The following is a 16,281-nucleotide window of genomic DNA, read 5'->3' as shown; positions in this document are numbered from 1 at the left end:
GGGGGGAAGGGGCGGGGCGGCGGGAAGGGGCGGGGCCCGATTCGAACCGGGCGGCGGGGAAGGGGAAGCGGCGGCGGCCATGGCGCAGAACCAGCTCGGCCGGGAGCACCAGGGCATCACCCTGCGCGGCAGCGCCGAGCTCGTCGCCGAGTTCTTCTGTGAGGGGCTGCGGGGGAGCGGGTCGCCTTGGGGGCCGCGGTGGGAGAGAGGGAGGGAAGGAGGGAGGGAGGGAGCCTAGGGGGAGGGCTGGGAGGCCGCGTCTGGTGGGGAGACATGGCCGCCGGCGGGGTGGGGCGGTGGTACACATCCCTCTTCCTCTCGCTATTTCTCTCCCTCTTCTTCTCCCTTTCCCTCTCGCAGCCTATGGAATCAACAGCATCCTATACCAGCGCGGCATCTACCCCCCCGAGACCTTCACCCGCGTGCAGAAGTACGGGCTCACCCTCCTGGTCACCACCGACTCCGAGCTGACCAACTACCTCAACAACGTGACGGAGCAGATGAAAGGTGCGGGGGAGCCTCCCGGGCCCTCCCTGGTGTCTCTGCTGGCCCTTCTCGCTCTGTAAGTGACCGCTTGGCTTCTTTCAGAGTGGCTGTACAAGTGCATTGTGCAGCGCCTGGTGGTCGTCATCTCCAGCATCGAGAACAACGAGGTCCTGGAGCGGTGGCAGTTCGACATCGAGTGTGACAAAACTGCAAAGGATGACAAGTGAGTAACACAGCCCCTCCACACCTGCTCTTCCCTATCCCGAGGAGCTGTGCAGGCACAAGATCAACGCCATGTAATTGTTCCTTCATCTGTTCCTCCTTTCTTAGTCGTTGTATGATCAAACCATACATAATCGTCAGGTACTTTTTTTTTTTTTTAAGCATCAGATCAAAACTTGATTTTTAATCCTCAACAAAGCATATAAAGTCTTGTACATTTGGGTACATAACCCAAAGAACTGCTGCTTTCTTTTTGTCATGCCAAAGTGTTCTCTTCCGTTTCAGCCTGAGAATAAATTTAACATTACTTAAAAATACTGGAAGCTTCATAAACAACAATAAAGGGAGACCAGCTACAGACTGGTAGGTAGAAAAGTCTATCTACCTAGGGTTTAAAAGTGGCACTACCATAAACATACTGTAGCAAACAGACCAACAGAGCTTAATAGAGAGAACTGTACTTAGAGGAAACTGTCACCACAGTAGGAAGTTTTCTTTCTTACCAGAATTTTCTTGTTTTTCCAGTGGACCCCGAGAAAAGTCTCAGAAAGCAATTCAGGATGAAATTCGCTCTGTCATCAGACAAATAACTGCCACAGTAACTTTCCTGCCACTGTTGGAATCTGCCTGTGAGTGTTCTGAACTTCACTAAAGAAAACAAACACTTTTGGAAAGCCTCAACAGCTTTTCCATTTTAGAAAATATTTTTCTGCTGATTTTCTGAGGCTTTTTGATTATTATATGTCATGTATCATCACGTTTCTGAGACAGCACTTTGTTAGACTGAGATCAGGACAGAATTTGCGGTTGCTTAACTAACTTAAAGAAACTAGTATTTGTGCTCTGAGGAATATAAGTCTTCATGAATATGATTTGTGACTCGCTGTGGACTGGCTTGTGTAACACTGAGTTCATATGAAGTGTTACACAGAGCTCAGCTCCACAGCATTTTAAGGTGTTTAAAAAAATTCACGACACTTGAGGAAACTGAAGTGTCCTCAGATGAATATAACCTGTTTTCATGTTTTAAATACTCTCTTTCTTCATATAACAAGTATCAGTGTATTCTTAGAACATTGGTACGTTTCAAGTTCTAGAAGATGCACTTCAAACTTGCCATCTCCTTATGTGTGTATTACTATTAATTACTTTGTTGCCATTTGGTTCCAGGTGCCTTTGACTTGCTGATATATACGGATAAAGATCTGGCAGTGCCAGAAAAGTGGGAAGAGTCAGGCCCACAGTTCATTACCAATTCCGAAGAGGTTCGGCTGCGTTCCTTCACCACCACGATCCACAAAGTGAACACCATGGTGGCCTACAAAAGGGATTCTGTTCCCTAGGATACAGGGATGGGGCTTGTGTGTGTGTACATATCCTGTAACCTTGTATAGTTTCTGTCCATAGTGCAGCTGAGCCATGACCACACCATTACCGCTGCTCTTGCTGAAGTATGACACAGAAAAATTCAACGTGCTTGTGATAATGTGAGAGAACACTAGACTAGGCTGGCATCATGGTAATAGTTCAATTCTTACTTTACTACATGAGCTAAACTAATGGTGTGTTAAACCACTGCCTTCATTAGAAAAACTGCCAAAATCTAGGATCAGCTGCTGGAATTGTGCTCAGTTCCTATAATTTTGCATTTTAAGATTATATTAAACTGTATGCTTTTAGCAGGCTTAAGTTCTCTCTGGCAACTAAAAAAAACAAATCTCACTCCTGAGGTGCCAGTTTTCATGTTAAAAGCTTGGGCTGTTTTATTACCAGAAATAACCCTAAAAAGAATCAACCACACAATTGTTGTACCTTTTGTACAGTGAAAGCAGCTGTTTATCAGGAAAACTTTTAAATACATGAAGCCTTGTATTTTAATGACAGCTGGGCTCTAGTTCTGGGGACGGTGTAGTGTCTGTCAAGCATTTTCTATGTTTGTATTCTTGTTTTATAGAATAAAGCTTCAAATTTTATAGTATTCTCTAATTCGGAGTCTGCAGTACTTTGTATTTCAGATGGTTTTATGAATGCTGAATCTTAGTCTGTAATACAATGAACACCCTGAAGGCATCCTACTTGTTTCCTATGAGTCTCGAAACAAGTCTTGTGCAGTCAATATGAAATCTATTTATGGACTAATAGTTTGCCCCCATTTAAGTCTTCAAATAACAGTGTGAATAGTCACAGTGGCCTAATGATTAAGCACAGTGCCTTCCATATTTGTTAGACATCCCAGGATGCTTCATGTGTTCTTATCCATTTTTGCAGTGGAAGAACTTAGGGATTTAAAACTCTGTTAATGGAACTTTCGGACTCTTCCACGCTTTTGTTTGTTCCTTCACCAAATTCCTTCCAGCCAGAGTACTGGACTTTTTCCACTCTTTTACAGTGATGCAGGACTCTTTCTGTTACAATAATATAATTCCAGAAGTTTATTTAAAAAACATTGACTACATGTACCCCACCACTGTATTACAAACCTTCTGGGCTTTCCTACCAGGAAATAATTCTCTCCAGCAGCCCCAATCTAGCAGAAGTGAAAAGTGATTCTGTAAATCAGTAGCACAAAACCATGTCTTTTCTTTTTTTCAAATAAATACAATCTAGGTAATTAAAAAATTACATTATTCACTATAAGGGCTGGCACTGCAGTAACAGAGAAACCTGATGTTTTCTTCTGCCTGTGCTGCCTATTCTTAAACAGGTGACTGCACTACCCCTTCACACCCAGAAGCAGGTGCACTTCAAGAGTGAAATCTGCAGTAGAGAGTATAAAAAAACCTTGTTTAACAGAGATGCAAAAGTCAAATTTCTCAAGGAAGCTCATTCTTGTATCCAATAGTATATATCTTCTTGTAAGAAGGACCAGTCCAAAGTCCATCTCAATCATCATCTCTGTGTTTCTTCTTTTATAGAGGCACCAACAGTCAAGAGAGATAGTGGATCCTTGCATACAAATAATGTCCATTAGAGGTACAAGTGAAAAGGAACAGGTTATAAATCCTGAAGTTTTCACAAAGACCCTGCAGAACAGGAGAGAAAATAAAAAAAACCAGTCAGTCATATTAACACAAAACTTCATGGAGGTGTCCAGCAGGATGTGCTGATTCCTCATGGGACCAACACTGCTCACTGGTTTCCCCTACTCCGAGGGTCACTTTTTTAGAGTGACAAATCAAAAATAAGGGACACCCCTCGTGTCCAATGGCAGCATGGTTACTAGGAAAGGGTAAGGTTTGGAATTCACCCAACAGGCAGTGCTCACCTGACTAGTTGAGCTGACGTATGAGCTGGTTGATGGCTTCCCCTCTGTAGCCAGGCTTTCCCATTTCCTTGAGGAAACCCACTCTGTTACGTGACGCGTGGCGAGCCACCGACAGGTGGAATGGCCACAGAAACTTTGTCACTTTATTGAAATACCTCCCAGTTGAGTAGATTTCATGAATAAGGTCTTCCAGGCAAATAATACCACAGCCCCCTGCAGAAAAATAAAAATTTAAAGAAAAAAGCAATGGCTGACTGTATTCTCTCTCCTCACGCTGCTCCAGATCGCCAGCCCTCCAGTCTGGTAAGATTTTTCTCCCTCCCCACACTCTCAGGTCAGACTGTAAACTCTCAACTTCTTCCTCAATTTTCTCAGCCTTTTCCTCACCTAAATGTTCCTCTATCAGCATATTGTCTGTCAGAGGCATCCTCTTCTTATTGATCTTGGCCTGGCCCCGTTTCAGGATGAGCTCTCGTACAGATTTCAGGTTTGGGTGCCTGTACAAAAACAAAAATCAGGTTCTGTAGTGGAGAGACACAGTGCAGCGGGAAGCCCCTTCCTTCTTGGGAAAGCAACCAAGTTATGTTGAGGACAAGAAGAAGAGAGACAATAACAAGTTTTAGATATAAATTTGGTTAAGCTTTGACCAGCTATGGATCTGTGATACCAAATGGAGAACCAAAAGGCAGTAACACTCCCACACAAACCACTGCCAAGCCACAGGAGTGGTACTTACCCCCATGCCACGTAAGGGTCCACGACCCGCAGCAACTTCAGGGTTAACGGGGTCAGTTTAACAAATATCCCGGTGAAATTCTTTCTCAGCCGCAGCAACTCCATCGCTCTTTTTACCCTCCTGGTCACTCCCTTAATGCTGAGTCAGTAAAAACAGCAGCAACAAAAGGCCTCAGATTAGTGCGATGATCACACTTCGTTTGCATAGAAATAACACAACCAAAGGCAGCGATAATGAAGGTAAGGAGTAGGAGGAGTTTCTTACTCCACAATCCGCACAACGAAGGCCAGTTTGTGCTCCCGAGGTGCCGCCGCCTGCCCGGGTCTCTGCTCCATGCGCCTCAGCCGGCTGTCATCGCGGCGCTTGCGCCACGAATCCCGAACAAAGGTCTCAAGGCGTCTGAACTGGATTTGTTTCCCCTTCTGCTGCTACAGTGAAAAGGAAAAGAAAGTATCACCCACCCCAACGGTCTCAGAGGTTTGCATCTGACAGGCCAAATGAAATGCAGGACTTGAGGAACAAGGTTCCTTCGGCTTTGGAAGCAGTAAGAAGAAAATAAATTTGATTATCTAAGCCCAAGGGAAACACAACTGAGGGGCAACACATGAATTTAGAGGCAGTTAGATATAATTTATGAATAGTAAACTAAAGAGTTTTTCCCCATGAAAAATATAAATTAGGGAAAACAGCAACACCCAGGATACTTCTAGACACAGGAGATATTAAATGGAAGTATCTGCAGCCACAGATGATCACAGCTACACACCCAGCTCACAATCGCTGGGAAAGCCAGAAACAACACCTGTATCTGGGCAAAAAAGATACTACAGCAATACCGTAGTGTGACTCAAAACTACCATCCAACAGAAAACAACTGTTTTTAAAGTCCTTTTCTACAAAGGTACACATACAAAAAAAAATTATTGCTAATTTATACACAGAACATCCAGCTCACTTGGAAAAAAAAATTTCAGAATTATGGAAAAATTTAAAGCATTTTTTAAATTAAAAGGTGTTTAATTGCTTGTCCTTAGCTTAGGAGCGAGTATATCCACCCAAATCATAGTGCTTTCTCAGACAAATAGGACAGTCACACAGTAATACTTAAGATAACACTACTAGTTAAATTATTAAGTCATTTTAAATTATAGAATCTAATGTTATGTATCTTCTATTTTACCTTGTAAATCACCCATGAAATTGGTTTGAATTTTCACAGCAGGCAGACCTAATCAAAACCTCATCACTAAGGTCATTTTTCTAATGAAAGTCTTAAGGAGTGGCTATTTAACATTATTGCTCATGCTTCCACCTCCACCTTGAAAATACAGCAAGCCACTGATGTGTTTAAAAACATCAAACAGAGCATCCAACAAAAATGGCAGGAGTTTTGTACACAATCCCACAGAAATGGGCTTCACTGGGAAAGCTTTAAAACACTTCTAAGACAGGCACGTACTGTATTAGCTGAGGCACAGCAGAACAGGACTCAAATTCGGAATTAGAAAGGTTTGCTGTGCTCTGCCAGTCTGGAAGTGACACCCTGTGCACCGGGAGTGCCTGTATTAGCAACATGTGCCACCCCACACGCAGAAAAAGGCTTCGCGATGACCTGTCTCTGCTCCAACACATAAATAAGTTAACTCTAACTGCACCCTCAGAAAAGCATTGTTTCCACGAAGGGTTACAAAGGTGAACTGGTTTCAGAGAGCAGACAACTCAGCAGCGCTGCAGTTCCCCACGTGTGGCTGTAAACACACCCCACCAGGTCAAGACATAACCCACCAGGTGCCAAGAGGAACAACTCGCACTCTTCAATACATTTCTGTTCCACTGCCACCAGCCAGAAAGCCTTGTCCTTTTTACGGGGCTCAGAGACACGGGGAGAAGATGCCCAGGGAATGAAGAGCTCCCTTCGCAGGTAACCCCTGGCTGAGGGGGCCGATCCCTGGGATCACTTCCGTACGATCGCAGGGAACCGCGATTCCCTCCTTCGGAGGACAACCAGGGCCAGCACGACCCCCGCGACCCGCCGTACCTTGCGCTTGTTAAGCAGCGCCTGCTTGGCCTGGGTGGCCTTGATGGCCAGGTACGCCTTCCTCTTCTTCAGCAAGTTCTCCGGCACCAGCGGGATCCGCCGCCTCGGCCTGCGGAAGGGACATCCCGGTCACATCCCGGCCCCACATCCTCCATCCGGCCCCCTCTGGCTGCCCCGCCGCCGCCCCCAGCCCCGGTGCCGCGTGGTGCCCGCGGATGGCGGCGGATCCTTCCAGCCATCCCTTCCTCCCTCCCTGCCTCCCTCCCGCCGCACTCACTCCTCGGCCTCCGCCATCTTCCCGGGGTGGCGCCGCGCATGCGCCGGGGCGGGGCGCGACATGGCCGCTCCCCCTCAGCTGCCCCTCGGCTTTTCCAGGGATCCCGGAGCGCTGGGGGGCGGCTGTGCCGGACGGGAAGGGGCGCGCTGCTGTCCAGCCGTGCGCTGTGCCGTGTCGGGAGCCTCGGAGGGAAGGGGCGCTGGGACACACGCGTTGTGGACAGCCGGGTCGCCCGCAGGTGGTGCCAGAGCCTCACGCTAAGGGATGCCGTTCCCTCCGATGGGGTGGTGTTCGCGGTCTGCTCCCTCTTTGCCATGCAGGATAGAGGAGGGGTGTGTGCCTTTACACTATTAACCATCACCTTTACACTATTAACCATCACTGCGTCTGCAGTCAGCTCGGTTTACACCGACCGCAGAGTTCCCTTGCCGGCTGGGAGCTCCAGCCCGGCACTGGAAGGCTCGGTGGTCCCCGGTTTCCCTGCTCGCCTCGGTGATGCTACAAACCTCTGAAAACACTAAAAATCAGGCCACTTCTGTTTTGACACCTAATACTTCGATACCCGTATTTAGGAACTCAATCCCACCTGCCCAGATGTGCGCTCTGCAAAGAGCACAGCCCTCAGTGAGGAAACCCAGCTACCCATGACTTTTTGGATTTATGAGGCAGAAAGCAACAAGCTTATAAAATAAATAATCTGAAACTTGCATCGAAACACACCCATAACTACATTCATTTCACCCTGACATTGGGGTAAGCTGCTCCATATGAAAAACCCTGAAATGTCTGGTAGCTCTGGACAGAAAAAATGACCCTTTTTTATCTACAAATTAGTGCGCTTTGTTTAACAGGAGAGAAATGCAAACAGCCTCTTGGGTATTTCATTATTAATGGTAGGGAAACAATAAGTAAGTAAATATTTCAAGCACTGTTGCTATGAAATATTGCACAGCACTCTTAGGCTGACTGGTTAAACTTTAACTAGTAGTTCTACTGTATTAATGAATGGCTATTCAAATGCCTTTGTTTGCAAGGTTACTCAAGAAAGTATTCCCACTTTCCTAGACACCAAGCTATTGTAAACTGGCCTTCAGCACTCTGAACTCCTCTCCTTTTTTCTTGACAAGACCTTGCATTTTCTGATATTTCCAAGAGCTGTTACAGACGAATTCAGTGACTGTGAGCTTACTATAGTCACCATCCACCAGTGACAGATTAACTGACTCCTCCTAATTTATCTCCTTTCAGAATGACAGGTAAAATACTTTTTTAAAATCTCAGATATCTAGTCATGCTCCTTTCAGCCACTGACATTCAATGACTTCACAATCCAGCTACTATTTCAGGGCTCCAGTTCCAAAAGCCAAGCCAGGAAGATGAGATATGCGAAGCATCTTGACCGTGAAACTTCTTGCCTTATTCTCTCACTTTAAGGGTATAAAACACCATTAAATTTATTTAAAATCTCATAAAATCTTTATTGACACTGTGTGCAGTCTCAAAACAGCAAAAGAGCCTTGAAGTCCATCACTCTCACTAGTGAATCGTGCCCCAATCTGAAATCTGCCAGTAAGCTCCCTATAAAACGAGCAAAAAAAATTAAAATTGGTTTATTTTGCCAAACTGTGATCTAATATTGGGAATATTTTAATGGGGAAAACACCTTGTGATCTTAAATTATACCCATTTTCAGATCTTTTAAGGAAAAAGTTTATATGGTTTGGAAAGAAGCCCAGGAACTCCTCCATACACACACTCAAACCAATAATTAACAGAGAAAAAAGGTGGGTGGTCCAAGACTTTCTTCCGTGAAATTAACAATCACATGGAGATAGACTAATATTTCATAAAAGTATTTTTGAAAAACACTGTGGATAGGTGGATGGTTTTATTATTTTCAAAATAAGGTTCTTTAACATGGGCATTTTTGTCAGAAATCCTGCAAATCCATCTCCAAAGGAGCAATCTGGGTATAATGAAGAGATGTGATGAGAGTAACACAGGTGTGTACCCTCAGTTAGTGGCCTCTTAATATGTCAAACTGAAAAGGCTCAAAGAGATAAAGCTTTTTGGCTTTGTGTCTTCTGAAAAAAAATAAGTGGGAAAAACCAATTCATTCTTTAGTGCCACTCATTTACCAGCATTAATGGAAAATATTCTGGTTTCAAAAGCTTGATTTTACAGTTACTATTATTCCCTGGAAGAAAAGCAGACTACTAATAAACCCTGGGCACTATTCACAATCGTTGTCCCTGGAAATTATATCTAGAGCTTTAAGTTATGAATATTAAATTACAGATTTACATTGTTCTGACATTTTCTAAAAGAGTGGTGGTACCCATTAACAACGTGAAACACTTGTAAGAAATAAAATGTAAATTAATTTATTTTTTTTTTTTACTTCTAATGCACTTGTAAAGGCCTGGTTAATGAACCTGAAATAAAAAAATTGCTTTTCAATTACAATAAATAGCGATGAAAAGAATTTTTTTTTTCTGTCTTGCCTACGAGGGAGTGCACAGAGTGTCTGCTATTTGAGTGTACTACAGATTTAATTGTACCTTAAAAGAAAAGTGGAGGTAAAAATAGACATCATTATATATGGTCTCCACAGGTCTCCATGACCTCTCTCCTTCCCCCACAGGGATGAAAAGCTACATTTTATTTGGGAGAAAGACTGATTCAATTATGTCTGAGATGAAAGGCAGTGGGAACAGAATAGGTGTCTTTCCCACACTCAGTAATTGGGAATCCTACCTCCTACTAGATTACCTTTTAATTGAACCTTCCAGATAATGATGCCATTTAGGTGGTGGGAGCATATTAATAAGTACGGCACGGCATAAACTATTCATACAAATACTACAGACTGGGAGCCATAAAAACAGGTGGAATGGAACAACCCAATTAGGGAGTTTATCATGTCAATGTAGAGAGCTTCATAAGAAGTGCTTCATACAGCCAGATGTGCTCTCTGGCCTAAATGTCAGTGATTCTGATACAATGGGGACGGGTGGTAGAAAACAAGTTTTACCTTAAAAAATAAAAAGAAACATTTAATTATTTTTACTTCATTGCTCTGGTTGCTGCCCCAACTGTATAAAATCCTTTAGCACGTTCAGTTTTGGAGCCATTGTTTCAAGCAGAAACAACGATCAGAAGAGGCTTAAAACATCCTAAGTGAGAATTAGTCTGCAGTCATTTATGTAAAATCCCAGCAGAGCAGTTTCGCTGTAAGATCAAACCCTGAGCAAAGCTGTGGCTCTGAGTGCTGTAACAGTGCATGGCAATGGGGCTATAAGGGCCCTCTCACTTCTTTTCCCTGTTAATTTATGCACAACAAGTTCTCATTGGAACGTTTTGTTCTGCCTGCAATTATTTGTGACAACTGCCTAGTCAAGATAAAGCTACAGAGCATCCATGTCTGACCAGGACTTATCAGGCAGGGAAACGGAGTCTGAAGGGTGTAAGTGATTGTCCATAGCTTTATCCCAAGAAAGAGGCTGTACTCCAGCTGCTCCAAGCTGCCCACACACAGCAGAAACAAAGGAAAGGAGGAGGTATTTACAAGATTCTCCTCATGGCACAGCAGAAGACCTTATAAGGCTGAGTGCTAAGGCAGGAGGATGGCAGAAAAAAATCGGTAAATAGAAGTACAGCAAGGATTCACTGATTTCTATATGAAATTATGGGATACAGGTTAATTAATAAGCCTGGGAGTAGGATTTTGGAATGATTTTAGAGAAATAAAAATATCAGCTCCACGCTTAGGACGACAGAATAGTAATTGAAAATTATTAGGGAAGGGTTAAAGAACAAAGCAGAGACCATCATTCCACACTGTAGCCTCTTACACCCACATTTTGGATGCTCCAGCTTTGGTCTGTCGCCTTTCTTCCATCTGTCCATCCCATACTTCCACCCACCTTTCCCCAAGACAGATTTGGAAAAGGTTCAAAGAAAGAAGATCAAAGATAGGGAATAGTTTCCATCTGTGGAGCAGTTAAATAGACTGGACCCTCAGGCTGGGAGAAAGGTGTCTGAGGGAAGATAAAATAACCCATAATGGATAAATGGTGGGACAGTTGCTCCCTCTCTCTTCCAGCATGAGAGGTAGGGAACCTCGGATAAAGGTAGAAGGAGGCAGGTTCACAACAAATAATGTGGGTTTTGCAGCACATGAACTTGTATTTAAGGCTCAGACATTTTAGCCACCAGATTCTGAGAAAGGCTGGGTGAATCAAAAATTGGGAGAGTAACTTCTTGACCATATTGTACCTCTGCAGGCAGCAAGACTCCAAGCTTTTCTTCCATTCCTCATAATAAATGCATTCCATTTTTTCCTACAGAGGCTGCAGATGTTTCTTTCACCATGCTCAGGCCGTTTTTCCCCTAAACCTTTCACACACTGATCCCAACACAGATAAGATGGTTGCTGAAAAATGAATAATTTAAAGCCCTGAGGATGAACCCAAAATAAGCAAATGTCAGTGCTATCCTCCAAACCCTGTTCTCCAACAATGTACAAGTCTATAACAAAAAAAGGAAACCAAACTGAATGAACTCAGTGTTTTCACAGAGGGAACAAATGACCCTGCATTCTCCTCCACTATTTTAAATATTCGGGTGGAGATGAGAAAAGAAATACAGTTGTAGGCTGAGGTGTTGTTTCAAAAATTCAAATTTTCTTTTAACTGTGCTGCCACTGGACGTTGATTTAGGACATAAAAAGGACATCAGTGTTTGTATATGTGCAGCCTCAGCATTGGTACCCTCTGCCTCCATAAACTGTTTTTTCCAAGCAGAGGAGCTACACATCCCAGCCACGTGTCCCCGTCCACCTCCTCCCCGGTGGATCTGGCCTTTCTACCAGCTCAGCTCCAAACTTTCTGTTTAACTGAGATTTGTCCCATTTTATAATCACCCTTGCTATTGCAGCAAAACATCTGAAGAGGCAGACAGAACTCAGTTTCTCTGCTTGCAAGCAGAAGAGCTAATTTAACCTGACTGCACGTCCTTCTTCCCTGTTCACCTGCACTGTGGCCCCTTTTCCTGCCTTTGAAATCCATCCTTTGCAGCCCATAAAAGAGATTTGGATAAATAAACCCATTCCTGCAATGATCTATTATCACTGCTGGCTGGAAGCTTGAAGGATGAGGAAAATTCGGCAAAAACCTGAGAAGAGATGGAATAAGCAAGAAGAAATAGTTAGCTCCAGGTACTGCTGGCTGGAGCACAGTTGTGGAGAGCACGGGCAGCAAGCAAATCCCAACTACTTGGTTCCAGCACCTTGGAGCATCATTTTTCCAGGGGTAACAGTGATCAACCAGCTGACAGACTGGGATTGCAGGGGCACTCCATCACCTCAGCCCAGTGGTACAGGGGTATGAGATGAGGGGCATTGCTCAACAGGAATATAAATCACCCAAACCCAAAGCAACTGTGCTGCTTCTCCATGCTGGGCTCAGCAAGACTTAGTTCTTCCCTGTGAGTCTTCCACAACCTCCGGCAGGATCACGGCCGGACACAGGACACTGTGTCTTCACACCTGAGGGAGTTTCTGACCCAAGGGACTACACTGAGGAAGAGCTAACAGAGAAAAAATAGGTCCTGTTTCTAAACCATCAGCAGGATAACAAGAGTGTCTTGATAGTTTCAATTTTCTCCACACATACTAATCACACAGTAAACTATTTTTTGATATGCTGTATAGACAAAGGAAAAGATTCATCATCATTTTTTCCCTATTTTTTTTAATAGTAAGAACAAGCTGCTTCCTGTCAGTACACAACCTCACTAGTGAAAGAAATCACTCAGGTGCAGGTGTGCTTCAAACAAATGTAAATTCTCAAAACACTGCCTTCCTCCTCGGTGTCTGACACACTGCAGTTGTAGCAGAAAAACACACTCACCGACAAACACACACTTTTTATAAAACCAGTTTTGTCAAGTCACTGTCTACTGTAAGAGTTGGTGCCATGTGACAAGGCAGAGCTAATTAGCGAGGTAGATTTTGTCAAGGAAGAGAAGGCTCTTAAATTTGCAGCAGAGAGAGAGAGCCTGACCTACTTTGTGTATTTTCTGGTGCTCTCATTTTAGGTGTTTTCGTGGTCCTCCTAAAGCCAGCAGCCAAATTCCCTATGCAGCCAACGTAGAGAGGCTTTGTGTGTTTTCATACTGCTTGATTTAAGTGCTTTAACTCAGGTTTCAGTATCTCCCCCCCCCAAGGAAAAATAACTTTCACAGCCTTTTCAGACTGAAAATGGAAATAAATACCATCAAACTCACTCCTCTCCGAAATCTTAAAATCTCTATTCAGCAGCATTTTAATAGGAAAAAAGAATGGGGAATGGTGGCTTCTCCACCTCTCATTCTCTTCAACTCCAGATTGGCTACGTTTTTGGAAGATAAGCTTGAATGAAAACACGTTATCTGCAGGATTCAGCACAGAGATAAATAACAAGGTGGAATGGAATGGATTGTCAAAATGTGCTGCTGGAACGTGACTTTACTTCTTGTGTCTGAGGGAACGTGGCTCAGTGAGGAGGTGCCCATTCCAAGGCTGGGCCTGCCCGAAGGAACCCCTCAGCTCCAGGGATACACCACAGCTGTTTCCAACGCCTGCCAGGGCAAGCCCTGGTGCCCTCCTCTCCTTCCCTTTGTACCTCGATTTCTATGTGAAGAAAGTGCACATGCAGGTCAGGAAAGAGTCAGGAAACATTCCTGCCTCATCCTAGCGAGTCCAAAGAACTGCAGACTACATTGCAGCTGTGCCATAGCCCCTATAATTCATTTTGATCCAGATAAGGATTTAATTTGAAGAGCTCACTTTTTCATGGATACTTCAAAACCTGGAAGGCGCTGCTGGAATGCAACCCTGTTATCTGTTTGTGATGATCTGAAGACACCTGGATTTAGTGATGTTTTATTATTATTACTATGGATCACCCACCAGATGGTTCAAATAAAAATACTTCAGATGATGAATAGCACAGGAATTCTTCACATCACTTTAAAGGTTTGCTTTTCTGAATTTGCACTGTGGAAGTGGTCCCTTGGGCACGTTTTTCTGTTGCTAATTCTCTTCTCCAGTTCACAAACCACTGAATCTACAAGCTGCTTTCTGAATAACCACATCTACCTGTGGAGTGTGAACACTTCTGCCAGCACACATGGGCATTGCCACTGCTTACTCTTTCTACAAACTGAAACTCACTGGAAAATTAATGCAAGGTTTTCCATATGGAGCCAAAAGGGAAATCTGGGGGGGTTGTTAGTGGAACAAATGGAAATATTTTTTTTTTCCTTCATTCAGCCCTAATTAAAATTAATATCACTTTGGCTCAAACTAACGCCACTAACTACGGAAATTAGTAGTTCAGACTACCAGCTCCCCAAGCTGAGATGCTGCTGCACATATGGTACGTGTGATCACGGCCCGTTCCTGAGAAAAGCCCAGATGGGTTACAGCAACCCTGCAACGGAGACAGCGAGGCTTTAGCCTCACTTCTTGTTGTTATTAACTTGTTTCTCAGTCTCACTCTGCTTTTAACTATGAGGTATTTGCTGCCTGTTGCCTATTTTCACCTCATGCACAGTCTCTCCTCACAGTCAGCACAGCTGGTAACCACCACTGGGGTCATCCTGCCTTTGTAACCTGGATTCACCCCACTGTTGGCCGCACTCCCCCTGAACGGTGCTGGCAAAGGTATTTTCTTGTACACCCTGTTGCAGTGAACAGAAATTTAAAGTTCATTCTGGAAAGGTACAAAACCTGCCTGCCAACCAGCATCCAGCTGCCATCAGACTGATCTCACTGCAGCAGCCTGTGCCCTCTGGGCAGCAGGAGCAAAGCAGTGGGATGAGCTGGGAGACAGAGCCGAAGGGATGCCTGCAGGCACAGGGAATACAGTATCACTCAACATGCTGTGTGTCTGGCTGCAGTCAAAAGGCCCTTCTGGCCGAGCACAGGATGTACATCTGAGCTCTGCAAAGACCTCCAGCAGGACAGACCACATCCATTCTTGGTTTGGGGAATAGCAAAGGCATGACCTGTGTGTTGTGGTGCGGGTCTGGTGAGAAGCCTGGCACAGGACAGAGACACACTGCTGTCACTCTTCCCTGCTGTAAGTAGAGTTTCCCTTCCTCGCTGCATGGCTTGCAAATGCACACACACTGACCCATTCTCCCCAAATTCAATCCAAACACACAAAACCTGTGCTTTTCTTATCAGCTCCTTCGGATGGAGTGTAATTCCTCAGCCCTTTCTTGCAGCCCCTCTTTTACTGTCAGAAGGCTTATTATACACAAGCAGTGTGACTGAGAGCTGTGCATCTTTACCATTCTTTTCCAAATATATCATATCCTCACTGCAGCAGTGGCATTAACAACCCCTGACATACCACACAGTCCTTTGGGAAGCTGCACTACCTGCCAGCAAAACTTTTCTTCTCGTTGCTTCCGAAGTGGTCATCACGAGTCTTTCACAAAAATACATTCAACAGGAAACATTCTTCCTGTTCTTTTCTTAACTTGGTTTTGAATAGAAATATCTATTTTCTTGTTTGTATGCTTGACAGGTTCTAGGGCTGCTGCTCATAAGGTGCTAAGTATTCCCTTCCATCACTTCCAAATTATTTTAAAATCTAGTGCTTTAAGTTCCCCTGAGCTTAACCCATTTTAATAAGTTTTAGATGCTTGTTTGGTTTCTATAATTTATGATTCATCTCCTAAATCTCCTTCCTTGCTTTAGCATACTCTTTGGAAGACACATGCCCGGAATATATTAACAAAAATAATTGCCACTGGTGCAAATCTAACAGTTTAAATGGGAATTACTGGGTTTCTGAAATGCAAAGCATGTGCCAGTGCCAATTCACTTGCTGGAGAACACGGGGTACAGGTAGAGAAACTCAGGGAGTATTGCTTTGGCAGCCACCCATTTTATGCCTGCAGTTTTCCTGCAGGTGTCAGGCAGAAATTAAATGTCGTGTCTGTAGTGGAAGATGCTCCTCAAGTGCAGTACCTTTATTATTCTGACTGTAAAAAGGGTTAAAAAATAGAACTATGCTAAAGCTTAGTTTATATAACACTAATTTAATAGGGAGGCATTAAAGGACAGCTAAAATAGAAATGTGCCCTATAGCCCAAAACTTAATTTCAGCTGCTCTTTCCAACATAACAGGAGGCCCATGCTAATTCTGTAAGGATGAACTTTCTAAGTTACACTTATTTATTAGTAGCATTTTTATTAAGAC

General features: G+C 43.9%; 2 protein-coding genes across 2 annotated transcripts; one reads left to right on the top strand and one right to left on the bottom strand.

Annotated features, from left to right (window-relative positions):
• Positions 1 to 32: 32 nt before the first annotated feature.
• On the top strand, positions 33 to 2,694 carry MAD2L1 (mitotic arrest deficient 2 like 1). The gene is made up of 5 exons (XM_064651436.1): positions 33 to 158; positions 361 to 507; positions 589 to 709; positions 1,234 to 1,337; positions 1,879 to 2,694. Exons 1-5 carry the CDS (start codon positions 80 to 82, stop codon positions 2,049 to 2,051), a joined length of 624 nt encoding a protein of 207 aa, XP_064507506.1. The 5' UTR covers positions 33 to 79; the 3' UTR covers positions 2,052 to 2,694.
• Positions 2,695 to 3,517: 823 nt separating this feature from the next.
• Positions 3,518 to 7,129, bottom strand: RPL7L1 (ribosomal protein L7 like 1). Its single transcript, XM_064651435.1, has 7 exons — positions 7,025 to 7,129; positions 6,748 to 6,856; positions 4,974 to 5,137; positions 4,710 to 4,847; positions 4,361 to 4,470; positions 3,974 to 4,186; positions 3,518 to 3,731 (listed from the first exon to the last, which is right to left on the bottom strand). The coding sequence occupies exons 1-6, from the start codon at positions 7,084 to 7,086 to the stop codon at positions 3,978 to 3,980; spliced, it is 792 nt and encodes a 263-aa protein (XP_064507505.1). The 5' UTR covers positions 7,087 to 7,129; the 3' UTR covers positions 3,518 to 3,731; positions 3,974 to 3,977.
• Positions 7,130 to 16,281: the final 9,152 nt, after the last annotated feature.

Source organism: Pseudopipra pipra, chromosome 4 (genome assembly GCF_036250125.1).
Source record: "Pseudopipra pipra isolate bDixPip1 chromosome 4, bDixPip1.hap1, whole genome shotgun sequence".
Classification (NCBI taxonomy): domain Eukaryota; kingdom Metazoa; phylum Chordata; class Aves; order Passeriformes; family Pipridae; genus Pseudopipra; species Pseudopipra pipra.
This window is presented reverse-complemented; position numbering and strand designations above follow the sequence as displayed.

Excerpts from the sequence above, each read along its gene's own strand:
- MAD2L1 (XM_064651436.1), top strand. The coding sequence starts at position 80 with ATGGCGCAGAACCAGCTCGGCCGGGAGCACCAGGGCATCACCCTGCGC. Across the intron at positions 159-360 it reads GCTCGTCGCCGAGTTCTTCT|CCTATGGAATCAACAGCATC; the intron begins GTGAGGGGCTGC and ends TCCCTCTCGCAG. Across the intron at positions 508-588 it reads CGTGACGGAGCAGATGAAAG|AGTGGCTGTACAAGTGCATT; the intron begins GTGCGGGGGAGC and ends GGCTTCTTTCAG.
- RPL7L1 (XM_064651435.1), bottom strand. The coding sequence starts at position 7,086 with ATGTCGCGCCCCGCCCCGGCGCATGCGCGGCGCCACCCCGGGAAGATG. Across the intron at positions 5,138-6,747 it reads CGCTGCTTAACAAGCGCAAG|CAGCAGAAGGGGAAACAAAT; the intron begins GTACGGCGGGTC and ends TTTTCACTGTAG. Across the intron at positions 4,848-4,973 it reads TTCGTTGTGCGGATTGTGGA|CATTAAGGGAGTGACCAGGA; the intron begins GTAAGAAACTCC and ends TTACTGACTCAG.